General features: G+C 33.4%; 1 protein-coding gene across 5 annotated transcripts in view; it reads left to right on the top strand.

The window, feature by feature from the left end:
- Nucleotides 1-27,973, top strand: part of TDRD3 (tudor domain containing 3) — a 132,619-nt gene that overhangs the window by 57,028 nt on the left and 47,618 nt on the right. For all 5 annotated transcript variants that reach the window (XM_054701596.1, XM_054701597.1, XM_037528970.2 and 2 more), the window contains exons 7-10: nucleotides 1,680-1,829; nucleotides 6,152-6,292; nucleotides 9,630-9,786; nucleotides 11,271-11,396. In XM_054701596.1, coding sequence (XP_054557571.1) covers nucleotides 1,680-1,829; nucleotides 6,152-6,292; nucleotides 9,630-9,786; nucleotides 11,271-11,396 — 574 coding nt within the window. The remainder of the gene's footprint in view (nucleotides 1-1,679; nucleotides 1,830-6,151; nucleotides 6,293-9,629; nucleotides 9,787-11,270; nucleotides 11,397-27,973) is intronic.

Genomic DNA, 27,973 nt, shown 5'->3' with positions numbered 1-27,973 from the left:
ACCTATGATGTCACTAAAATTTAGCTATTGGTAATTTGTCTTAGATTTGGTCTTTTTTTTTTCTTTGAGAGTGCTATCTCAGAATAAAATGAGCTGGGGACACAATAGGTAGGAAACAGATCTCTATCACCATAACATTTTTTTTTAACTGGGAATGAAGAACAAATCTAGTTGATCAGAAGGTTAGTAGATAGGATCTGTTGTCTGACATTGTTTTCAAAACCCTTTCTGTGTAGTCTATTTATTTTTTTTTTTTTTAAGATTTACTTATTTATGCATACAAGAGCTGGGGTATAGGCCAGAGATGCAGGGGGGAGGTGAGAGGATTCACCAGAGACAGAGTTGGGAGCAGAACAGGCAGATCTACTGAAAATACACTGCTGAGGGAGCCAGCGGGCGAGTCAGGAGAGGTCTGCTGCGCCATGTGGGTTGCTCCCTGACTGGCCGGGGATTGAAGTGGTGCTGCAGAGACTGTGGATTGCTTCATAGTGCGGTGCTTAACCCCTTGTTACACCAGGGAGGCCCCTAATCTATTCAAAGTTAAAGCCATTCTTGGGTCTTGGCTATCTTTAAAAATGTGTTGATTTTTATTTTGCTTTGCAACAAGGGATAATACAGATAAAAGGAAGCATGATACCCTATGTTATGATTCATGTTGATATAATTCTCACATCTACCAGTGCAATAAAATCTCCAGAGTAAAAATAGTGTAAAAAATTCTAATAATTTGTATTTAAAAATAATAAATAGAAAAAGTTTCTTTACCATTAACATTTTGATGATAGTATTTCGTTGATAAATTGCTCAGACTTATTGTTTTTAAGAATTGAAAAAAAGAATTTCAAATTTGTTATATATAGCTTTTTTAATGTTAGGAACAATATTGAAAGTTAAAGTCTCAGTAATTTATTTGTTTCTAAGTACATTCTTAAAAAAATGTAATCCAACATATTTTAGCCTTGTACACGAGATAATGCTGTTTATGTGTTGGTATCAACAGGATATATTTATGTTGTTATAAATCTTTATAGAGCAGGTTTGTTTGAGAGTCTTTTTTTTAAAATTGAGTTGAGAGGCTCACTTTGGGAATTTTTACTGTTAGGATTAGAAGGGAAAACAGAATTCAGGGATTATTTTTTGTCACTGAGGGCTTCCTTTATTTTATAAGACTAAAAATAAACTTTGCAGCCAGATTAAAGAACAAGCTGTGTTTTTAACTTTCATTTCAAAAACTCAGGGACATCTTTTTACATCTTAAAGTAACTATATTATAAACTGTCATGTGAATATTGTTGCATAATGTGGATAGTAAGCTCCTAATTAAAAAATGTAATTTACCTTTTACACAGTATTATAAGTTGTTTAAAGTTTAAAATTATTTTGTCTGTACTCTAAAATGGAACTTAGACCACTTGATTCATTTTCTTTTACATATGTGCACTTATTTAGATGACAATGTTTTTGTGTAAGTTTTCTTTTTATTTACTAGTTATATTTATTTAGAAGTTACTTTAATCAGGTTTTGCCTTTATTTGTACATCTATGGGAAAGAATGATATTTTTATGGACCTCAACTGTTGTGATACTTTTTTTTAAAATATTGCTTTCTTATGAGAAATTTTAATCTCCTTTGGAACTACTAAAGAGATCTTAAAAAATTTATTATTTTAAATTACCAGAAGTGTGTATCTCATGCCCAAGTGGATAGCAAAGAACTTGATCAAAGAAAGACTTTGCAAGTTACCATGCCTGTCAAACCTACAAATGATAATGATGAATTTGAAAAACAAAGGACTGCTGCTATTGCAGAAGTTGCCAAGAGCAAAGAAGTAAGAAACTAAATCTTAAACTTCTCTTTTTGTCTTGTTCTCTTTAGATTAATCGTAATCATAATTGTCTTTTTTTTTAAGGTAATGCATTGGTATTTTATGGAGTTTTACGTTATAGTTTGCTAATGTTCCTTTTCCAAATCTCTGTCATTTCCATTAAGTTACTCCTGCTTACAAACAAAGCTTTTCTCTCTATTTTCTTTTTAACAGTCTAACAGCTGTTAGACTGAACCAACCCTTTTTATTGTGCAAGTTTCCTATTACTAGTTGGGCTAGTTGTCACATTTTGAGGATAATTTTCCTATAATATTAACAGTATCTGAAGAGTCCTAGTAAAAGTCAGAGGGTAAATAAGTAACTCAGGATTAATTAACATTTTTTTGTTTTCATCTTAAATCTTTTTAACAGATAGTAAAATATACCTTTTCTCTTTGAATTATATGTGTATTTATACACATACAAACATATAATCATAAACTATTAATAACCACTTTTTTTTTGTTTTTGATTTCTTTATTATTTGAAATGTGTTTTCCTTAACGATTTTTACACCTCAATAAGAAATTTTAGTTTATAAAACAGTTGCACAGAAACTTTTAACCAGTGAAATTGAAATAGTTTCCTTTATTCAAAACCAGCAGTGAATTTTAGATAATGACAACTTTCTTATTGAAAACTGGTTTTCTTCTTGAATTTTGGTGGTTCTTCCTTTATTGTATATCTCAGCCTAATGTAGGGGTGCTTTTTGTTCCCTGTTTTTTTTTTTTTTTTTTTTTCTTTCTTTATGAGACAGAGTTAATGATCCCTACTTCATTTACTATGAGAATTAAAATTGATATTTTTAAATATTGCATGGTACAGCTCATAATATTTTTTTGTTGAAAGGTTCAATATATACTGTCATTGCTACTCTTCAACATTTCCTCTAATCTAAGACACATTAAAAATCATCTTTAATATTTCTAAAATGAATGCATTTTACCTAGTTTACATGAAATGTATTTCTTCTTCCCCAAGAAGCTATTAAAATTATGGAATTTCAGAAGAGGATATCAATTTCTTTATGATTGTAGGAAAGTTGTTCTTTTGATTATACTTTCCTCCAATTTTCTTCCCCAAAAAGAGTTGATGGAAGTTCAAATCTAAATCAACTTCACCAGTATTACCCAGTAACAATTATAGGACTAAACCTATGTGTATTGCAGCAAGAAATTGTATCTGTATTTCTCTATGTAGATTAGTGTACGCACATATTTATATTTACACTGAATATCTTAATAGCAAAATCACATGAGGGAGTAATTGTTTTGAGAAGATGTCTTATGATCATCCATTTAAACACTTGTATGGATTTGGTGGAATCTACTGTAAATAAGTGAAAATTTTTATTCCTTTTTTCTTTTTTCTTTCACTCAGTAAACACTTTCTCAGAACCTACTATATATATGTCAGGAAGTGTTTTAAATGCTTAAATCAGTGAGTAAAATAAACAAAGATGCCTTTATACTGCTAATATTTTAGTTAAGATGACAGTCTATTAATATAAGAAGTATATAATATATACGGTAGGTTAGAAACTGGCAAGTACTGTGCAAAAAAGGAAAAGAGTAGTATGAAGGTTTGGGAGCATCAAATTGGGTGAAGGGATGAAGGCATTTGCAATTAAAAGAGGATGGTGAGAAATTGAGAGTACTTTGAAATTCTATGTAGTTTTATATTATAAAGACAGTAAATAATATAAACATACTAAGTAAATAGATGGCATCTTTTTCAATAACTTTTCAATAACTTTCAATAACTTTTCAATAACTTTCAACAACTGTATCAGTTTTAATATAGTAATTTCATTAGGTGGATGGAGATAATAAAATTAGCTAATTGATTACCTGTAAGGCGTGTCCCAAGGAGAAGATTGCAAGATTGTAGAGCAGAAGTATATATTCAGTGATATCAAGATGACCATGTTAGGATTAGTCAAGCATTATATATTATATATATTATATATATAAAGTCAAGCGTTATAATGGAGGTCAGTTCGATACCATTGATCAAATAAAATACTTGATATGTAGTGCCCTATAACCCATCTTAGAGACATTGGCCTTTATTCAGAGAGAAATGAGAAGGCTTTTTAGTCATAGCAGTATCATCATTGATCTACATTTTTAAATTAGTTAATTTTGCTGAAGTAATATTGGTTTACAACAGTGTATATGATTCATATGCATAGGATCATGTGTTCAGATGTTTGTTACCACATCATATACACCCTGAAAGCACCCATAGCTCTCCACTTTGGTCCATTGGGTACCCTCCATACTTTGCTTATCATCCTTCTCCTCCCGCTCTGGGTAACCTCAGTTCTATAGTCAGATTTGCTGTGTATTTCCCTCTTAGTCCTATTTTGTCCTATCCCATACATTTTGGTAGATTGTATCTTCATTTTTGTTTATTTCGAGGTTTTTTTCCCTTAATTTCTACTTTTGTTTGGTCATTTAATCCAGTAGCCATTTAGTTGTGTGTTTTTCAGTTTCCACATGTTAGTTTTTCCTACTCTCTTTATGTGGTTGATTTCTAGTTTAATACCATTGTGATTACCTAAGATACTTGATTTGATTTCAGTTTCATGAATTTTTGACATTTGTTTTGTAAACTGATATTTCGTCTACACATTCTTGATAATGTCCTATTTGTACTTGAGAAGAATGTGTATTTAGCTTTTCTTGGCAGGGGGGAGTTCAGTGCCCTATAAATTTCTCTTAAGGCCATGTGGTCTAATTATTTGTTTAAGACTTTTTTTCCTTTGTTTATTTTTTGTCTGGTTAATCTGTCCATTGGATCTTGTGTGGGGTTAAAGTCCTCCTCCCCCCAATTTGTATTGTTACCAATGTCTTTTCAGATTTGATAATAGTTGCCTTATATATTTTGATATCCTTAGTTTGATGAATACATGGTCATGAGTGTATGTCTTCTTGGTGCATTGTTCCCCTAATCATTATATAATGTCCATCCCTGTCTCTTGTTACCTTTCTTAACTGGAAGTTTATTTTATTTGATATAAGCTTGGCTGTCCTTGTGTTGTTGGGGGGTCCCTTTTGGTTTTAGGATTGTTTTCCAGCCATTTACTTTGAGCCTATGTTTATCTGTGGAACTCAGAGACAGCAGAAATTTGGATTTTGTTTTCTGATCCAACTAACCATTCAATCCATTTACATTAGAATGAATACTGACATATGAAGGTCTGTTACTGATGTTTTCTCCTCGGTTTTCTGTTTCTATTTATTTCCCTGTTAATTTTTTCATGAATTTTCTTCTCTTTGATTTAGATAGGAGAGCTCCTTTCAACATTTCTTTATGGGAGCTCTAAAGTTGCAAGCTCCTTCATCTTCAGTTTATCTGGGAAGGACTTTCTCTCTCTTTCATCTCTGAAGGAGTCTACAGGATGTACTATTCTTGGCTGGCAGTTTTTTTCTTTTAAGTGATTTGAATATGTCATTCTATTCTTTCCTTGCTTATTGGGTTTCTTCAGAGAAGACAGATATAAACCTTACTGGGGTGCCTTTATGGGTTATTTGTTTTTATTTCCCCTCTGGCCATCTTCAATAGTCTTTCTTTATCTTGAACTCTCAATGCTTCATGACTACATGTCTTGCTTAGGTCTCATTGCATTTAGATGACAAGGTGTTCTTTAAGCTGTATGGACTTGTAGATTTAGTTCCTTGACAGGATTTGAAACTCTTCCTCTAGTATTTCTTTAAATGAGTTCTCTGTTCCCTACTGTCTTCTATTTCTTTATTTTTTTCTTTGCATCTCTTCTTCTACCTGGATTTGTTGTGCATTACTATCTTACTATCTTTGTATTTCTTATTTTATCGTATTTATTCCTTCCCTTTTTTTCTCATTTTTTTGCATCCCAAGTCTCTGTTATTTCCAAGTCTCTGTTATTTCCATATTTTTAACTTCAGTTTCTATTTTCAGGTAATTTTATTTCTCAGGTCATTCATTTCTTTTGCTGAGTTTTGTTTTATCTCTTTGATTAACTTTCCTGAATTCTCTTATATCTGTTTGACTTGAGATATTTTAATATTGTCCATTAGTGCTCATCCAATATCATTTTCCTATCTTTCAGGTCCTGCTTTTTTATATTTTAATTTATTCTGATTAATTTCCCAGTATTTTATAAATTTATATGTAGGATGTTATCATACTAAAATCATTTAAAAGTCCCTTAAAATATTGATCATTATCTTTATTAAAAATCAAATTTTTAAAAGTATTTTTAAATGCTGTTTACTTACTCTTTATCATTCTTTTATTTAAAGACCAAGACATTTGGAGGTGGTGGTGGTGGTGCTAGAAGTAATCTCAACATGAATACTGCTGGTAACCGAAATAGGGAAATTTTACAGAAAGAAAAATCAACCAAATCAGAGGGGAAGCATGAAGGTGTCTACAGAGAACTGGTGAGGCCAAAGAATTGACCACAAAGTTAATTTGTTCTTCCTTTAATATTTAATAGCCTTGATAAATTTTTTTAAGGATTTATTTATGCATGCAAGAACTGGGGTACAGGCCATAAGTGTGGAGGGTGAAAGGGTTCACCAGAGAGAGAGTGGGGAACAAAACAGGCAGACCAACTGAAATACACTGCTGAGGGGAGCAGTGGGCAAGGCAGGAGAGGTTTGCTGTGCATGTGCCATGTGGGTAGCTCCCTGCCCGGGAATCAAACTCATGCTGCACTGGCTGCAGATAACTTCCTAGGTTGCGTCTTAAACCCTTGCACCACCAGGGAGGCCTGCCTTGATAATTTTTTAATTCTTTTTCACAACCAACGCTGGCTTTGTTTACTGTATTATAGGTAAATGTTATATCTCTAAGAAGGCTTTCATTAAGAATTAAAATTAATTCATTTGAAATTTGAATTATTTGGAAAATATTTAAAACTTCCATTTAGTTAAATTTTTAATGCATGATTTTTCTTAACTGGATTGATCAAAAGTCACCAAATGAAATAGAAAGCACTCAGTGGAAATTATATCCTAAATGATGATGGTGCATAAAAAACCTATAGATAGCTGACCTTTCCTATCCTTCCCCACATCTTTTATCAAACTGTGTTCTAAGCAATTTTGTTTTGTTCTTGGGAAACATGTACTGAAACAACCACATGTACGTTATAGACTGGATTATAAAAATATACCTGGACTTTAATATAAATGTGAGGAATGAAACATATTTCTGTTGTTTTGCATTATTTTCAGATATAAGAGAACTGACAAGAATCCATTTTTCTTTGCCTTAGAGATTGAATGAATTTGCATGATTTTGTTTGTAGAGTACAGAATATTAGGATTAGCTTAAATAATTGAAATTTATCTTCTCAAATAAGTAGTTTAGAGGTAGATAACTATAAAGGTTGATAAAATCAGCAGTATAATGTTAGTGCTCAGATGATTTCTTGCTTTCTTCTCAAGCTTAAAAGATTCTTCAAAAGTTAAATTTTTATGCAGAAAGTCCAAAAACATGAAGAGAAGGGGGACATTTCTCTAGGTTTTGGTCTGTTTTGTCAGACAAGATAATATTTTCTGAAATCTCCAACAGATTCCATCATGTTTTATTGATTAAAACCAAGTCACATGACCACTCTGAAATTAATCAGACTAAGGAGAACAACTTTATAATCTTGGACAAAGCTGGCCTTTAATTGACTGTGACTAATTTAAAAAAAAAGTCTAGTTTTCAGATTAGAGTACATACAGTGAGCTGAAAAAGGCAAGTCCTTAACTCAGTGAATTCTTAAACTTGAGTAAATTGGTAATACTTTTCTTAGAATTTCCAGAGAACATCAGAGACCAGCAATTTGAAACAGTTGTTGTCAAGATTAAAAATAATATGAAGAGAGTGATATTATAATGATGATAACATAGAAAACTTCAGAAATTGACCCCTCCACCAAAGCAACTATTGTGCCTAACAAGCAAGCGCTGTCTGAATCAGTGATTTTTATAACTGAAGCCTAGTCAGACACTCATCATCTACACTAGGGCTGACGAAAAAAGGCTGTTCACTAGCTGTCCACAGAGATAATGGAATAGAGACTACTGTGATCACAAACTACATATTTCATAATCCTTGTAAAGAAAGTTTGGAAAGTCACTAAACTTTAAAACTGTAACCATCAAGTGGCAGCAGCAATTTTGGGAGAGGAAGGAAAATTAGAATTTCAAAATTGCCATCATTGCGCTATTCAGAATGTCTAATTCTCAACAAAAAATCATGAAGTATATCAGAAAAGGCAGGAAAGTGTGACTCATTCATTGGTTAAAAATAAGAAATTGATAGCAAACATTCCTGAAGAAGTCCAGAAATACACTAATATTGGATTTGTTAAACACAGAATTTAAAGTAATTGTCTTAATATGCAAGTACGGCAGCTAAAATTAAAATTGTCATTAAAAATTGATCATTAAAATACTTTTGGTAACATTCTATGTATGGGAAAATAGTCTTAATTATATATTTATTTGAAAGATAATTGAGAGAGGGAAAGGTTTTGGGAGGTTTGATTATTTTCTAAATTCGGATTAGTTTTTGAATAAGGATATATAGTTTTGATGTTTAATCCTTATTATATTTACTTTAACATATTTATAGCAGGGATGTGGATTTTCTCATATGTCAAATCTGATCTCTTGATAATTGTTAGGGTGTTTTATAAAGTATTCTGCATTTAGTAGGATACATTTAGGGTTTAGGAATATGTGTCATGCGTTGTTAATCTCTACACAGTATCAGTGTCTGCCAACAGGCATGCTGTGTATATATTTTCTTAAAGCCTATTCATGTTAATTCTTAGATTTGCAAATGTTAGTATATATTCTCTGACTGAAAATGGTTCAAAGAATTTCTTCATGGGATATGTTTATGTACTTAAACAGTTCTTAAATTCTCATGTCTAGATTTGTAAAGGAAATTTTGGGTTCAGGCATTGTAAAGTGAATGTTCCTGTTTGGGGTGCAGGCTGTCAAAACATCATAGATAGTACTGCTGATGAGTATAGAGTAGAATACTGAAAACAGCAGAACATTGAAAAAAAGTAAGCCACTGAGATGATACTGTTTTGTCATTTTTATTTTATACTTTGCACTTTTGGGAGAGGTGCTATATAAATAACACTTTCTTTCTTGTATGAAGAACTATCAACCATAAAAAATTATCTTTAGGTAGTTTTCACTGTACAATTTTCAAAAGTTTTATTCTGACATATTATAAAATTTCCCTTTTTAAAATTCTGTATTTGTAATGATACTTTAGAAGTCAGTGTGAAGGCACTGCCCCACATAACATATAGTCTTCCTTGACTTTTGGTATTGAAAAATCAGCAAGTAAATATTGTATTATTATGAAATTTTTTTCATAAGCATGACATGTTATTGTTATTTAAAATATATATATAGGGGCTCCCTGGTGGCTTAGTGGGTTGATCGCTGCACTGTGAAGCTGTCCACAGCCTCTGCAGTGCGGGTTCGATTCCCGGCCGGCCAGGGAGATTCCCACATGGCACGGCAGACCGTTCCTGTCTCGCCCACTGCTCCCCTCAGCAGTGCTTTTGGTCCGTCTGCCTGTTCTGCTCCCTGCTCTGTCTCTGGTGAATCCTCTCACACTCTTGTGCCTCTGACCTGTACCCCAGTTCTTGTATAAAAATAAATATATCTTTTAAAAATATATACATATATGTAGTTAAAAACTTTTATCTTGCTTTATATATCAGCTTAGCTTTTTTATCTTTATTCCTTAAAGGTTGATGAAAAGGCTCTGAAACACATAACTGAAATGGGCTTCAGTAAGGAAGCATCGAGGCAAGCTCTTATGGATAATGGCAACAACTTAGAAGCAGCTTTGAATGTACTTCTTAACAGCAATAAACAAAAACCTGTTACAGGTCCACCACTGAGAGGTATAATTCATTAAGCAGTGTGCCAGGTAGTATTGTTTCTTTTCAGAGGAATGTATATTATTGAAAGATTGGAGTTTGTTGCTTTGAGGACTGTAATTTCATTTGCCACTGTAGTAAGTAGAGAAAACAACAGTTTGGATCCACAGAGACTTGTATTGGTTACTCTGAGTCTCACAGTCTTCACTTTGTATAAAGTTAGTCTAATAATCTTATATAGTTTATATTGTTATGAGTAATAGAGAAAATATAAAGTGCTCAGTTCTATTAATTATTTCTATAATTGTGCCACTTGTACAAGTGACTAATTAGCCTGTAAGATTAGCAGGTACATGACTTTTTATTTAGTGTTATTATTTAATCATTGCATGGTCGAATATATTATGTGATTTTTCTTTTTTTGTTGCTTTCAATGTGTTTCCTTTTATTTTGAAATTGAAATGAAGGGAATGAAGTAGTTTCTTTCCTTCATTGGAAAGAAAACTGGAGTGCTCATCTAGCAAAATAACAAACTCAAAACTCTGAACCAATCGCCTCATCTCCCCTAGACAGAACAGATTAGAGTAGGAGTAAAGGGTACAATCAAAACCAGGGTGGTGATCATTGGTGGACTTTCAGCAAGTGCTATTTTCAAAATGACTGGAATTACAGAAAAGGGTAGCACAGCACAAGCCACCCCGCCTTGCCTCCTATTCTGATCCCATTCATAAAGATATATTTTTCTCTATCCTGAGTACATGATGTCTCAGGACTGAATACCAACTCACTTTGCCTCAGGCAAAGGGGGCTGCTTTTGACTTATTCTGGTTTCTAGGACCAGGATCAAGATGTTGGAGAGAGAGGAGAATGCAAATGATGGTAGAGTTCATTTATTCCTTAGACTAACCCATTGTCTGCTGAAATTCATTTTGAACACCTTTATATTGGAGAGGTTTACATAAAATTTACATGGGAATGTTACAAGTAGCCCCCAACACCTTATAAGAGGAAGTGGTGAGTCAAGATTTAATACTGTAGCACACACAAAGCCTTTGTTCTTGGTGAGGGTGACTGAAGTCCCCTGTTTGGACAGGTACCAGGAACCAGCAGCACAGACAGGACTCAATGGCAGGAGTAGGATGGGGGTGGGGGACAAGCAAGGAGGCAGACTGAAACCCATATCTGTTAGAATAGCACATCACCTTAAACATACTTTGTGGTATTTCAAGGTCTAATTCTGTATTCTTTTTAAAATAACTGGTTAAAGTAAAATGTTATAAAAATGATTTGTTTTTCCTTAGAAGATAATTTACATGAACAAATTAAAATTTCTAGGTAAATCATTTAGACAATTAAAGGTGCTAGTTAATATAATAATGTAAAACATTATGGAAGATGTAGAATATAAGAAAATATGAAAAGAAATTTATACAGAATACTATTTAAGATGACTGCTAATTATGTTTTGTTTTTTGCATGTACAATATATATGTCTTGCTTTACTTAAGGTAAAGGAAAAGGCAGGGGTCGAATAAGATCTGAAGATGAAGAAGAACTGGGAAATGCAAGACCATCAGCACCAAGCACATTATTTGATTTTTTGGAATCTAAAATGGGAACTTTGACTGTGGAAGGTAGGCTAACTTAAAGTAGATTTCTTTTTAAAAGATCAAACTTTTTTGGAATTGTGCCAGAAAGTTTTAATAAACAGCTGACAAATGAAACTCTCTTCTGGGTGTTTAATATGACACTCTTTTTTGGGTATTTATGAATTTATTTAATTACAAATTTCCTGTTTGATAAAAAAGCATAGAAGAAAATTTTTATTGTTAAATTCTGAAAATCCTAGATGGCAGTTCATTTTACCCTGTAATTGTATGATAGGCAGTCTCACCAAACTCCCCAGACTTGCTAGATGACTGATTTAGCTATGAAAATTAGACTGTTATGTTACAGAACTTATTATTGATAATTTTTAAAAAAGATTTATTTATTTATGCATGCAAGAGCTGGGGTACAGGCTAGAAGTGTGAGGGGTGAGAGGATTCACCAGAGACAGAATGGGGAACAGAACGGCAGAGTGACCGAAGTACACTGCTGAGGGGAGCAGCGGGCGAGGATGAGTCAGGAGAGGTCTGCTGTGCCATGTGGGTTGCTCCCTGGCTGGCTGTGGGATTGAACTCGTGCTTCAGAAGGTGCTGACAGCATCATAGGTTGCATCTTAACCCCTTGCACCACCAGAAAACCCCATTATTTATAATCTTATATAACTTTTTGATTGTGAAATTGGTCTCATATTTCTGAACATAGTACATATTGTATGAAAATAGTCACAAGATGAGTGAATTTGTAAATATACAATGTGATATATTCATAATATATATTTTAACATAACTTCTCAAATGAGAAATAAATGTTAAATGTATATTTTTTCTAAGCATGAAATTATAGTATTTTCTGAAATAGTAAGTTTTTAAAATATAATTCCAAAAAATTAAGAAAATATATTTTTAGATTCTTTTTTCTCTTCCAGATGTATTTTGAATCAAACCAAAGTTCAGAGATAAAATGGTTTTGTAATAAATTTGAAGCATCCAGATTTCATGAAAATGGAAGTTTACTTGCTAGATAATATAGAAAAGGCCATGTTATTCTGTGAGAAAACGCTTATTTGATTAAACAAGATTTATATGCAGATACATGTAAGAACAATATTTTATTGGTTATGAATCATGATGTATTGCTCTTCTATTGCTGTTTAATAAATTACCACAAAGTCAGTGACTTAAAAATGCAAATTTATTTATCTTAAAGTTTCTGTGTGTTGGGAGTCCAAGCACTGCTTAGTTGGAGTCTCTGCTCAAGGTCTCCATATTGAACTCAAGATTTTGGTTAGGGGACCTCCTTGGTGGTGCAAGGGGTTAAGACATAACCTATGAAGCTATCTGTAGCCACTGCAGCACGAGTTCAATCCCCGGCTAAGGAGATACCCATATGGCACAGCAGACCTCTCCTGGTCTCACCCACTGCTCTCTTCAGCAGTGTATTTCAGTCAATCTGCCTGTTCTGTTCCCCACTCTGTTTCTGGTGAATCCTCTCATCCTCCACACCTCTGGCCTGTACCCCAGTTCTTGTTTGCATAAATAAATAAATCTTTAAAAAAAAAAGAATTTGGTTAGGGCTATATTCTTGCCTGAGAAACTTGCAGTCAGTCATCTTACAAGCTCACTCACTGTTAGCAAAATCCATTTCCTCATGATGTAGAGCTGAAGTTCATGTCTTTTTTGCTTCTGTGTTGCCTGGGTAAGAGCTGCTAGATGCCTTAATGTCCTTACTGCATTACCCCCACACTAGTCAATTTATAGCATGTTTGTTTACTTCTGCAAGGCCAGCAGAAGAATCTCTGCTACTGCTTCAAATCCTTTTGACTTCATGATATTGTTGTTCCAACTTCCCTTTGAACTATTCCAATTATAAATCCTTAGATTTCTTTTCTCCTTAAGTTTTTCTACATCTGCTGTTAACTTCTATACAGTCTTTTAAATCATAATGAGGTTGAGATTGAGAATAGTAACTACTGTGACCTGTGTACCTGTCACACATCCCGTACCAACAAAATTAAGTAATGTTAGCATTTTTTCATGGAAAAAGGTATCAACAAAGTTAAGATATATAACATTAGTGAATACTACACTTAGAACTGAACATCACTGTTGAAGAGTCTCTTTTGAGGGGAAAACAATATATGAGAACATCTGTTAATATGTATTGTATTTATGTCACTTATTAAAATAATGTGAGAAAAAATATACATTGTAATAGCATTCCAAACCCTTGATTTTTACAAGAACCATTGCCTGTGATCCTTATAAAGTCTCAAATTTAAGAAATATATTTCTAATATTTGCATGGATGGTTACATTTTATCGTAAAATATCCCATGCTCTTTTGATCATGCTAATTACCTTCATCCCCCAATTGACATTAGAGTTCATTGTCATGCTCAAGGACCATTTTTCTAAGAGAAGCAAAACTTTTACTGTTTCTTAAAAGCACTATGTCAGAGGCCTATTAACCAAGATGGGATATGAGCAGGGGTTTATTAAAAGAGGTAGAATTTAGACAAGTCCTAGGAGGAGGAGTGTTGGAGGGAAGGAAATCCCCAGCAGAGGAAGCTCTGGGTATCTAAATGTGGCAGCATCAGAGCACCAATTCCCTTTCCCTGGGAGTATGTGGGAGAGGTGTGAGTAGAAGGGCAGAGATGTGGTAGACTGGAACCAGATCAAAAGGATTTTGTCTTAAGGTGATTTTATTTTATCTAGGGGGCAGTGAAAAGCCATGAAAGGGTGTTTTTTTGGCATGAAAGCAGTGTGCTTTGTTTGGTGCTTTCAGAAAAAAACACAGTTTTCTGTTCTCAAGGTAGAAAGTAGGATTGATACCTGAACTGAGGCTGCAATTGCATGTGTTATGAGGAATTATTCATTCTATAAATGCAGTATTTTATGTAATATTTATTTATACCAGGTCTGGGAAGTCTTGGGGAAACAAAATATAAAACACCTTTCAAAAAATTTAGGGAGATAGATGGATTTTGTAGCACCAGCTCAGCTAAGCTTATTGTCTAGTTTGTGAGTCAGGAGAAAACACAAGCTAAAGGGACATAAGGAATATTTATAAAAAATGAATCTATTATTTTCTTAGTGTAAACTTTTTTTATCATTTACTTAGTGTAAATAGCATTGGACAAAATATAAAGGATTAGCAGAAGCAATTTTGAATATAGTAATCAAACATGATCTGGCATGCTTATAATATATAATAATATTTAATCCTCTATTTTAAAGTTTTGTTTGATTTTGCCAAAATAAGACTAATTCTTTTAAATGACTAAGAAACACTTTTATTGGGGAGACTTAAAAATACTGCTTGATTTTCTATTCATTGCTTTGAAAGTTTTTTTGACTAGAAGCTGATTTTGTCAGTAGCAGCTCTTTTGCCCCTAAACACTTCCTTTGATGATGTTGACATCACTTAAAAGAAATTAATAGCACACACGAGCACAAAGGGCTGGAGAATGAATTGGTACGTATATAGACTGAATATTATTGTACTTGTAGGTGTTTCTTATATTCTCTTTACTGTTTTCATGTAGTATTATTGCAGTGAAGGTGACAAGATTGATGGGAATGTTTAGTGTAAAGTTACCATGTATCTTGCAGATACTATTCTTAACCTACTTATACTATAACAATATTCTTAGGTAAGCTGGGATTCAGAGTAAAATAATTCAGTTTAGGCAGGCTACTGAATTTATTCTACTCAGCTTATGATTTTATGTTTCTTTTTTTATTAAAATAAAGTCTCAAATAACCCTTTACTTTTATAAAGTTGAGTCCTTACTTTGATCTTCCCTCTAAATTTGGTCATTGTTTCATAAATCTTAAACATATCTCCTAAAATTAGTTACTCATTAATGGGACAAAATGCTGGCCATTTTTCTAAGGAAAATCTTAAAGTCTTTCAGGATAGCATTTCCAGGTTTAATTTTTAAATGCCTTAAGAACAACTAATGAAAAAAGTTATGATCTAATAGTATTAATTTATGTACATATTATCAGCATAGTTATTTGGGTCTTTTACAGTCCCAAATTGATTGTACACAGGTAATTATGATTCAGTGATGTGTATATTTAGAGTATTTAAAATTCTTTGTTTCAATTTAGTTCACTGATCAAACCTTTCCTGCTTCTATCTTTTGTATCATATAAGTGATCACAAGATTTTAAGTTTTAGTACCCTTAAAAATCATGTTTTAGCTAAGTAAACCTGGATGGACTTGTTTTATGTCATATCAGATTTTGTGTAATTTGTCAGGCTTTTTGAAGAAAATATATCCCTTAACAATACGATTCTGAGAAATTTAATAAAGGTTAATAATGAATTTTTTTCAGAAGGTAAAATTTTCTCTGAAAGAACAAAGGGTGCTTTCATTTCTTTATTCATATTTTTAAAAACTTTCATCAGAAATAATTGATCATTAGATATACTTTTCTTAGAGATTTTCTCTTAGCATTAACTTTTTGTTGGTGCTTCTTTAAATTGGAATCAAATGTAATTTTTGTTTACATAAAATCAAACATAATATTCCAAGAATATTCTAAGAAAAATGAGGTTGGATGATACTGTTTTCTGAATGTAATCACTAATTAAATTATTCAGTATATAAAAATTTGATGTCACCTTGCAAAGATTAAATTTATTAGTTTGTGATGATGGTGTCTTCCGAAAGATTCTTATATAGAGATTTTTTTTTTAGTTTGGTTTTATACACTAGATATTATAATTATTGTTTAGCTTATCAGGTCAACTCTCAAAAACAAAATTTTATGCCATCATATATACTAAGTTTATCATATAGCGCTTCAGTAATAGTAGCTACTATTTAAAATAATGCCTACTGGGAACATATATTTTAAGTTTCTGCATGGGCAGAAAAGTAGATTTAATTCTTTCTAATATTTTGGGAGATATCTGGATTGGCCAGAGATAGAAGGAAAGAGTACCTTGAGTCAGTAACTTTACTGTTTATACCTTATACATCTAAATAAGACCAGGATAACCTTTATGTATTATGAATGAGCACAAGGGACATTGTGCTCATAAATTCATACTATTATAAATTCATACTCTTATAAATTCTTATAAATTCATACTATTCTAGTATCCCCTTGTTTGTGTAGCATATTTTGTAAATATGTTATCAGTTTTGTTTATATTTCTTCAAATTTTGTGTTAAAAATTTTGGAAAGTTAGAGACTATAATCTAGTTATTTAAAGAGTAAGCACTTAAAAAATAAGGATAGACTTAAAATACAAGTATTTTTGTGGAAAGGATATTTAAATTAAACAAATACCCCAATTAAGAACACAACTACCATTCTTAAATGTTAACTATGGTCATAGGTGATCAAGCTTCCCTTTCCAGGACCCAGTCTCATCTTCTGCTTTCCCTCTCCTGTTTCTTGTTCAAAGAATTCTGTCATCTCTCAAAAAACATGACTATCTGTTCCCCTGTCTTTTTGGATTATTGGTAATAACTGAGAAGAGCAACTCTTAGCTGGTTGCATCTGTGTCTTTTTCACTTTCAAACTTGCAAGCTGTCATTTTTTTGTATGACTTTAGTGAAGGAAGTAAGAAATAACCTACATTTTCACAGCAATGTCTCTAAAGGATCGGTCTCATTAATGAGGTGGACAATAGGCTACGATTTTACTATACAATAAAGAGTTCCAATTTACTATTAGACTTCTACTACCCTGTACCCTTCCTTTACTAAACAATTTTTACATTTTCAGTTCTGTCACACTCTATCACTCTTATTTCCTGGCATCGATTTCTAATTAGTTTGCTAAAATATGTATTGGCTCACATAACTGCAAAGCCATACTCTATCTGAATTCTGCTTTTTTGTGTTGACAAACTGTCCTTTGGTGGGAAAGATTGGTGCAGTGAGTTCCAGGTGTAGCATAAGGTCAGTGCATAAGGGGCATAATAACATAAAGAACTGCAGATAAAATGATCATATCAATTTTGCAAACAAGTTTTTTTTTTTTTTTAATGGAGGAAAAGATAAATACCTTTCATCGTATAATTATTGACTCCCACACTTAACTAAGTTCACCTGGGTTGTTGGCCTGGTGTGTGTGAAGGTGTGATAGAAACCCAAAGAAAATTAAAAAAAAAAAAGAAAATTTGACAAGGGCCTCCCTTGTGGCGCAAGCGGTTGAGTGCAGCACTGTGGAGCTGTCCGCAACCTCTGCAGTGCCGGTTTGATCCCCACCAGCCTCCCCCAGCCTCGGAGCAACCCACATGGCAAAGCAGACCTCTCCTGTCTTGCCTGTTGCTCCCCTCAGCGGTGTATTTCGTCAGTCTGCCTGTTCTGTTCCCTGCTCTGTCTCTGGTGAATTCTCTCACCCTCCTGCGCATCTGGCCTGAATCCTGGCTCTTGTATAAATAAAATAAATCTTTTTTTAAAAAAGAAGAAAATTGGACAGAATAACATTACAGCTGTTGATGTAAAATCTCCATTCATAATATGCAATAAAAGGCAAAAAAAAATCGTAGGAACAAGCAGATTGTCCTCATACCTGGAAGCTTAAATAGGAAAAGACCTTCTATCTCTTTATGTCTCTATTTGCCCTCTTCTAAGTCAGGAGAGCACAGGACATCTTAATTGATTGTATCAGGATTTTATAAGTAAAGAAAAAAGAGTAGTTCATACCTCTGTGTCACCCTCAACAGGGTCCTTTTGCCAAAAAGAAGGGGAGAATTTTTCAGGGTTCCAGGCCAGATAGATACAACTTTTTCTTAACACTAACTTATCTCACAACTCATATTTACTAGTTGTATGTCTTTGGACAAGTTACGTAATGTCTTAAACCTTAATTTCTTCATTGGAAAGCGCTCAAGTTACAGGTTGTTAAGAAGAGCAACTTTGATAATGTATATAAAATGCTAGGCACAGTGCTTGGTACATGGACTGCCATATAATGATAGTTCCTGTCACTACAATTATCTCCATCATTTGGATTAGCAATAAGAGTAACAGTAGCAGGGCCTCCCCTGGTGGCGCAGGTGGTTGAGCACACACTGTGAAACTGTCCAGAGCCTCTGCAATGCCAGTTTGATCCCTGCCGGGCGGTGAGGGTCCACATGGAGCAGCAGACCTCTCCTGTCGCTCCCGCTGCTCCCCTCAGCAATGTATTTCATCAGTTTGCCTGTTCTGTTCCCCGCTCTGTCTCTGGGGAATCCTCTCACCCTCCCGCACATCTGGCCTGTACCCCGGTTCTTGTATAAATAAATAAATAAATCTTAAAAAAAAAAAGAGTAATGGTAGCATCCACCACTCATCATCTTCTCACCTCCATCCCCACTAGCCTACCTCAGGCAGCACTTCATCATCCCATCCTTCATATTGTAGTCAGTGATTTTTCAACATAAAAATTCGATCCCACTACCTCCTTCCTTAATATGCTCATCTGATACTTATGATTGGCAGAATGAAGTTCAAACTATAGTATAGTGTGTGTGTGGTATAGTATAGGCTATATGTACTGTTTTTTATGTAGTTCACTCTATTATCTGTGGATTTGTGAAAAGTAGCATTTATCTTGATTAGCAGTATTGCATAAATTCAAATTCCACATAATACTCAGATGTCAGTATATATTTAAATGTTGGAATGGTTGATGGGTAATTCACATGAAATTGTAGGCTTTTGATAATTGTTAGAAAGTTTTGTTTTGATTTTGTTATATTTTAGTCAAGTTTCAAGTCATTTTGAGTTGTTTCATTTATAGATTTATAGATCAAATTTTGAAGACTGAGAAAGAGGAACTGTAGGATGAAAATACAATATAATGGTAATAGCTTAATTTGAAAGTCAGGAAACTAGGTCAAGAAGAGAGAGAGAGAATATGTTTGTATTATGGTAGTTGTTCTTCTGATGTGTTTCCTCAGAAAAGAATCATTGTGTATATTTGCATCTAATTGCATCAAACAGCTCCTCATTTCCCTGTGCAGCTGATTGAAAGTGATGCTGGAGTGCCTATTTGGAAGTCAGGAATGAATGGTTGCTATGTGAGTAGTCCTAAATTGTCAGCACAACAGAGAGAATGTGGACTTTTAACCCACTACTTGTCACTTTCTATTCTACCCATTCCTATAACCTTCCACTCCTTGACTTTTTTCTTTTTATAGGACTGATTCTTTATACCATTCCATTTATTTGAGTGCACATTTGCCCCAAATTTTGAGTGCTTTGCTTAACTTGAATTAGTTTCCGATTCTATTTTGTGGATTTGTTACTTAAGCTGTGAATAGTCTGTGCTAGTGTTATCTAGTATCTGCTTACAAATAAGTACTGAAATTGAGAACAGTTGTTTTAGTACTTTAACATTGTGTCTCAACATTTGTACTGCATTTTACAAAACTAAGTCAACAGCCAGTTGTAAAACCGGAACTATGAAATATGATCAAAACCTTATTCCTTCACTAGATTTAGTTTGAAATGCCCTGGTCTATGTTGTTACGACATTGGGCTCCCTAAATTTTCTGAATGTATAGCACCCAATATTTCCTTTCTGAGGGTCCAAGAGGCCAGGTAATTTAAATGTTAAACAAAATACCTGGTGGGATGTGAAAAATGCTACATTGTTTCATATGTCTTATTTATGTATGTAAATTTAGTAGTTATTTGACTTTAATAATTATATATAGAATACTATATATTAATTCAGGGATAACATAAGTGAAAAAATATTAAGATCATTTTTAGAAAGTTGGTAAAAAAGATACCATAAGGCAAGAAAACTACAAATATCCCTGATGAATATTGATGCAAAAATCTTCAGAAGATAATTAGAATATCTAATTCAACAATATATTACAAAGAATATACATGTAATCAAGTGGGATTTATGCCAAGAATACAAGGATATTTCAATATGTATAAATCAATCAATGTAATATATAATACCACCAAAAGGAAAGATAAAATCATATGATAATAGTAGTAGTAGAGAAATCATTTGGTAAAATTCAAAATCCATGTATGATAAAAATTCTAAGCAAGATGGGATTAGACTTCAACTAATTTATCACAGAGATAAAGCCATTATAATACTTACAAGCTTGACCTTTAAGGTCAGGAACAAGACAAGGATGTTCACTGTTACCCCTTCTGTTTCATTGAGTATTAGAAATTTTAGGAGCGGACAACAGGAAATAAAAGGAATCCTGGTTGAAGAATTAGTGAAAATATCATTATTTGCAGATGATATTATATACTACATATAGAAAATGCTAAAGACTCAACAAAAAAACCTTTTAGAAGCAATAAATGAATACAACAAGATGGCAACTTACAAAATCAGCATACAAAAATCAGTTTCTTTAATATATATGAACAGTGAACGAGAAGGAAAAGAAATCAAAATAATTCCATTCACAATCATGTCTAAAGGAATCAAATACCTAGAAATTAACCTAACCAAGGAGATGAAGGACTTATCCAATGAAACCTGTAAGACATTATTAAAGGCTTTAGATCATGACATAAGAGATGGAAAGAAATTCTATAATTCCATGCTAATGGATAAGGAGAATCGGTATAGTTGAAATGACTATTCCCTTAAAAGCAATACATAATTTTAACACATTTCCTATTGAAATAATAACAACACTCTTCAAGGCAGTTAAACAAAAAGTATTAAAATGTGTATGGAAGCATAGAAGGCCTTGAATAGCAAAAGCTATTCTGAGGAAAAAGGAGAGAAACAGAGGCATCACATTACTCAATTTTATACTTTATAAAGCAACAGTAATTAAATCAATATGATATTAGGATAACAATAGACATGGGTCAGTGGAACAGAATGAAAAACCCAGAAACAAAGTCACATGAATATAAATACTTAATTTATGAAAAAAGAGCTGTGAGCATGCAATCAGGAAGTAGAGTCTTTCTAACAGATGGTGTTTGGAAAACTGAAAAACCACATGTAAAAAAATGTAGTTCAATCATTCTTTAACTCCATGTACAAAATAGATTCTAAATGGATTAAACACTTATATGTATGACCCTGCAGCAATAAAATGTAGAAAAAAACATTAGCAACATATTTATTTCATGGTATTGTGATAAAGATTTTTTTTTTGGAGGCTTGGCCCTTACAGCAAGGGGGAAAAAATAATTGGTGTTATCTCAAATTAAAAGTGTATACATAGTGAAAGAAGATATAAGTAGATTAAAAAAGACAACATAATGAATTTACACATTATGTAACTGAAAAGGGATAATATCCAAGATATGTAAAAAACTTAATTGTTAAAAAAAACCAAAAAACAGTTAATGGGAAACAGATCTGAGCCAAACAGGATATCCAGAAGGCCAGTACATATGTGGAAAAATGTTCATCATCACTTTTTATAAGGAAGATGGAGGTCAAAACCACAGTGAGATACCTCACGTCCATGAGATTGTCACATATTTAAAAAGTTCCCAACAACAATGGTAGAGAGTATGTGGAGAAAGAGGAATCCTATTACACTGTTAATGGAAAGGGAAACTGGTACATGGATGTGTTGGATATCAACCTGGATTTATCTTAAAATACTAAGTGGAAATGCTATACAAGCTAGCAATCTTTTTCTTGGGTATCTATCCAAGGAATGTGAAGCCATCAACTTAAAATACATGCTGTACTTGTTTATTGCAGCATTATTTACAGTAGCAAAGAAAGACATGAAAGGAACCTAAGTGATAGAGGATTGACTTAAGAAGCTTTGATAGGGCCTCCCTGGTGGCACAGGGGATTGAGACGCAACCTGTGAGGCTAGCCGCAGCCTCTGCAGCGCGAGTTCGATCCCCGCCCAGGGAGCAGACCTCTCCTGACTTGCCCGATGCTCACCTCAGTAGTGTACTTTGGTCAATCTGCCTGTTCTCTTCCTCACTTTGTCTATGGTGGATCTTCTCACCCCCCGCACCTCTGACCTGTACCCCAGCTCTTGTATGCATAAATAAATAAATCTTTAAAAAAAAAAAAGAAGCTTTGATATATCTACACAATAAAGTATAAGGAAAGACAAAATGTCACTTGCCGCAAAGTGGAGGGAATTTGAAGGAATTACTTCTAGTGAAGCAAATCAAAATGACAAAGGCAAATACAGATGTTTACATGGACGATTTAACAAGGCAAAGTTCTTATAAAAACTAGGAAACACGGGCCTCCCCGGTGGCGCAGCGGTTGAGCGCTGGGTTGCGAAGCTGCCCGCGGCCTCTGCGGCGCCGGTTCGATCCCCGGCTGCTCCCCGGCCACCGGAGGAGGATCCCACATGGCGCGCAGACCTCTCCTGCTGCCCGCTGCTCCCCTCAGCAGTGTACTTCGGTCCTTCTGCCTGCTCTGCTCCCCGCTCTGGCTCTGGTGAATTCTCTCGCCCTCCCGCACTTCTGACTGTACCCAGTGCATGTATAAACAAAACAAACAAATAAATAAATAAAACATGCCTCTATAAAAAAAAAAACAAAAAAACAAAAAAAACTAGGAAACACAATTAGCACAGTGAGACTTCTGAGTTTAAGAGGGAGGAGAGTAAGAGAATGGGTCAGAGGGTATAAAGGATGGTGGTTAGAAAGCAAATCTGAAATATTCTTTTAAGAGAATGTCTTAATGTAGAAGGGTATTTAAAAAATTGAAACTGAGACGAGTTAATTTCTTAATCAAGTACTATATACGTGTATTGCTACCTGTTGCATGGACACTACTTGATGAATTTAGACAAAATTTCAAAACATAATAAATACAATTGGCCCTTGAAGAGGATGGATTTGAAATTTATAGGTCCACTTTAAATTTATATGCAGATTTTCTTCTAAAGAGACTTGGTAAACTTTTGGTAATCAAATACAGCATAAATGTTTTTTTTTTTCTTGTGATTTTATCACTTTTTTTCTTCTAGCTTACTTTGTTGTAAGAATATAGTATATAATATATATAGCATACAATATATGTGTTAATCATTTGTTTGTTATTGATAAGACTATGGGGGAGTGAAAATTACACACAGATTTTTGACTGCATGTGGATTGGTATCCTTAAACTTTGTATTGTTTAAGAATAAAATGTAAAAGAAAAACGGTTCATAATACCATAACCATGTTCTGTTTTTGTTCCTATTTATGAAAGCATAGTTGCATAACCTGCCTTTTTTATCCTAACAAAATAACAATATTTCCATTTAATTATATATTCCTGTAAGTGAAATTTTGAATGGTTGCATAGTAATTGATTATAATTTCATTAATGTTATTAGCAATTTGAAAGGTGTTTCCAAATTTTGCTATAATAAACTTCAAGTTAAATTTGGCATTTTAGTTATTTCCACATCACTGATTTTTTTTTTCAGATAAATTTGTGGAAGTTAAATCATTTGGCATACATGCTTTTAAGTTATCCATGCTATCAGTTATGAGATGTAATTAATTTTCTTTGGTACTTAGATCTATAGATAGAGTTTTTGCAGAATACTAGGACACACAAGTCTCTTTTTCATTTTAGTCTTTTGTCTCTTTTCCTAATTAGTGGCCTATTTATTTAAAAATGTGTTGGGGCCTCACTGGTGGTGCAGTGGGTTGAGCGCATGCTGTGAAGCTGTCCGCACCCTCTGCAGCGCTGGTTTGATTCCTGGCCAGCCAGGGAGATTCCCACGTGGCGTGGCAGAACTCTCCTGTCTCGTCCGCTGCTCCCCTCAGCAGCGTATTTTGGTCAGCTGCCTGTTCTGCTCCCTGCTCTGTCTCTGGTGAATACTCTCACCCTCCCCTGCTTCTGGCCTGTACCCCAGCTCTTGTATAAAATAAATAAAAATTAAAAATAAAAATGTGTTGATCATAAAACAAAATAGCAAGTGCCATTTATGGAGTGTCTGCTATATTCCAGAAACTAGGTGCTATGTGCTTTGCATATTATGAATTCATTTACTCATCTGCAAATGCAAAATATGTATTTTTTCCATTTGACTATTAAGTGAATTTGCTGGAACTGATAAAACATCATACCTATAAGAGGTAAAGAAGTAGGATTTGGACTCTTATCTGTTTGATTCCTGACTCAGAATTCTTTCTCCCATGCCATATTTCTAAATACCTATTAGTTTTATTTTTGTTTTGGAGGGGGAGTGAAGAGCAATCAGGAGTTTAATTTTAAAATATGTTAAGTTTAAACAATCAAGTACAGACATCCAGCAGGCAGTTGAATTTAGAGATCATTTAAGATAGACAGGCTAGCAAAAATGTTTGAGAAAGTGCTACCAAAGTAGAAAGACTGACAGGATAATAGTGAGAGAAAAGGTGGAACTAGGTTTAATAACATCGGTAGTGTGATGGTGAATGCTTAACAGCCGACTTTGGGAGAAGAGATAGGAGAGGGGAAAGATTTCCTAATTTTTAGCTTTTGTTGATTTCTGTTTGTAAATATTCCCACTATGATTGATTTCAAGCTATCAACAGCTTAACAAGCTGCTTACAGTTTCTGAAAATTTAATAATCAGCTCAGGTACTGTGTTCAAACTAGCTTCAGCACATCACTGATTAGAGACCTTGACAAAAGTAATAAACAGTGAAGTGGTGGAGTTAGAAGACAAGCTGAAGGACAGTCAGTAGATAAAGGTTATAGGGACATTAAAATGATAATTTTTAAGAGAGTGGTAAGAAAGAACATTTAATAAAGCCTGAAAAAATTATGCTACAGGCCTTGGATGATGGGTGATTTTCTATATAACATAGTAGTTTTAAAAGGTCACATTTTATTTTTATAATATATGGAAACATCATTTAATAACCGCTTGTGCTTATATGTATCTACTAGGAATGAGATATACTGTTTCATTTCACATTTGTAATCTAAGTCAAATTTTATACAGAATAAGTTTATGGAATAATTTTTATACATGAAATGTAAATTTTGAGCTGTTAGGTACATTTGTATAGTCTAAGATTTTTGTGATCATTATAGAGTATATGCTGTATCTTCTAAAGGTATTTTAAACAAAACAACCTAAGTGAATAATTGAGAAAATTAGTTGAGAATTTTGAGGTTAAAAAAACTATGTATAAACTGACTTAAATGCAGACATATTAGAAAGTGCTATGCTTTTGTTATAATGTCTGTACTGATTAGTTTCTTTTTCAACAAGTATCTTGAATGATTTTTTTTATTATTATTATGCTTTAGTTGTTGAATGATTACTTGGCATTAGCTTATAAATGATTAAATGATAGCTTATAAATGATTATAAATGATTTAGTTGTTGAATGATTACTTGCATTAGCTTATAAACTGTTATACCAAGGTACTATGACTTTTTAAAAATAGTATTCTATTATAATATGTCCAAAAATGGATGTTTGCTTGTTTTTTTTTTTAAATCCTCTTTATTTTTCCTGTGTCTTAAAGTGGCCTAAATGTCACTAGCCTGTTTTTAGCTTCAAATTATAAGAATTCTCATTTTTCATTTGCTATAGTTTTGTGTGAAATTTGTAAAAAAAAGTGTTGCAAAGATAATATTGAATCTAAAGTGGTTAACTCTTGATCTCTTCATGCTGGAAAATATTAATCAACTTGGAAGAAAATATCACCCAATTTAGTTATTCGCATTTGACTGATGCTTCCTATTTGGCAGTTACAGTGATTGTGGTATATTATCCTTTCAGTTTTTATAAGTTTGATAATAAATGGCAGTCTTGTATGTTTAGTTAATTTTTCCAGTATATTTCCTTCATTAAATATTAATGTTTGAATTAAAGAAAAAGTAACAGAAAGGTATTATTTCTAAATGGTTTTTGATGTGTGAGTTTAATACCTCATTTGTAAACGCTTATTTTATCAACAAGGGAGCTTTACCTGACTTACCCAAATCCACCAATGTGCAATTGAACTGAACGTTTTAATGGTAATGAGTAATGATGGAAAGATAGTAAGACTTCAGTGCTATATTTGATGGTATGTTAACGTTCAGAATATGCAAGGACTATAAAAATCAATTTAAGAAGAGTTTTAAAAGAAACACAGACGTGTGACTGGCAATGGTTATTTATGCATTAGGGTTGGTTGGAAGGAAGGAAACTCATAGTGGTTCCTTATAGTTTACAATTTCAGAACATTAGGATTAAGAGTTTTGATAACTCAGGTAAAATGTAGCAGCTACAAGGAACAGGACAGGTTCCGCCAGGCAATGTTACCATGCTCTCCACGTCCTCACCTCCTGCTTTAATTCTCCATAATTGAAAGAAAAAGCATACTATACTAACAGAGGGGTAATGTAGATAATTGTTTTCCTTTTGAAAACAATTATTGGGGAGACACAGAATAAGGATTATGGGAAATTTTGCTACCAACATTTATTTTCAGTTTTTTTTTTCCATGAAAGCAGAAATAACTCATGGTCATGAGTGGTTTAATGGTGATAGCATAATGGTAGCTTTGTAGAGACAGTATAGCAAGAAAGTTAACAGTGGAACCTGTAACTTGAACTTTGGGTAATCTCAACTGATTGTGTGACTTTGGTCAAGCTTCTTCAGTTTCCTTATCTTTAAAATGGGAATTTTGTGGTAGTTATACCCTGAAAGAAGCTCTTTTGGTCTTTTAACTAATGGAAAATTTTATTTAACAACTCAACTAAGTGTGTGTGTGTGTGTGTGTGAGAGAGAGAGAGAGAGAGAGAGAGAGAGAGAGAGAGAGAGAGAGAGAGAGACAGAGAGAGAGAGAGAGAGAGAGAGAGAGAGAGAGAGAGAGAGAGAAAGAGAGAGTGTGTGTGTGATTGGTAAAGACCTGCTACTTGGACTTTGCATACCTTTTGAATATGACTTGGAAAGGGGAATCTTTGTAGTTCTTTTGTCGATGTGTGTTGCAGTTTCTCAAAGTTCTCATGATTTGTTTGCTTATAGCAGCTATGATCTTATACTTTATGCCCCCTAACTTTTTTTTTTTTGACATTTCTATGTTTTATTAAGGGGATTTGAAACACTGGAAGATCAGTTCTGTAAACACTGACTATTATAAATATATTTATTTGTAAACTTAGCCTTTGATATGTCATAATTATGAAAGAATTTGAGGAAAACAATTGTATATCCTTTAGTAACTAAAGAAAAATGTCATGTCAGATTATAACTATTGTTTATTCTTATGTCCATTATTGTTTCTTGGATTTGTGTTTGTTGTTTATTTATAATGAACACCAATTTTAGGGTATTGTATAGATATAATTTTCCCTTTGATATTAGTATAATGATTATTATGTTTAGAATTCTCCCTGTAAGGGTATTTTCAGAAGCATATTACCTTTAGGAAACAAGTTTATAGCTTAGGACTTTTGTGTGTGCTACACCTTCTTCTTGGATGATTGCATTTCTTCTCATTCATTATGCCTCAACTGAAGCACCACTTTTCAGAAAACTTACCTCCTAAGTTGTATACTCTCCCACTGCCCCTGGTTTTATCGTAACAGTCTCTATATTTCTTCTTAGGTTTTAGCATAGTTTAATTATTTTTCCCCTAAGGTAACATTTGTCTATGTGATTTAGAGGTATAGGATCATCCCGTCCAGGTTTTTTTTTTGGTCATACCACACCCACCACTAAGACACCCATAGTCCA

Source organism: Talpa occidentalis, unplaced genomic scaffold (genome assembly GCF_014898055.3).
Source record: "Talpa occidentalis isolate TD23 unplaced genomic scaffold, MPIMG_talOcc4v2.1 talOcc4.5, whole genome shotgun sequence".
NCBI lineage: Eukaryota > Metazoa > Chordata > Mammalia > Eulipotyphla > Talpidae > Talpa > Talpa occidentalis.
Note: the sequence above shows the minus strand (reverse complement) of the source record. Positions and strands in the feature narration are given on the sequence as shown.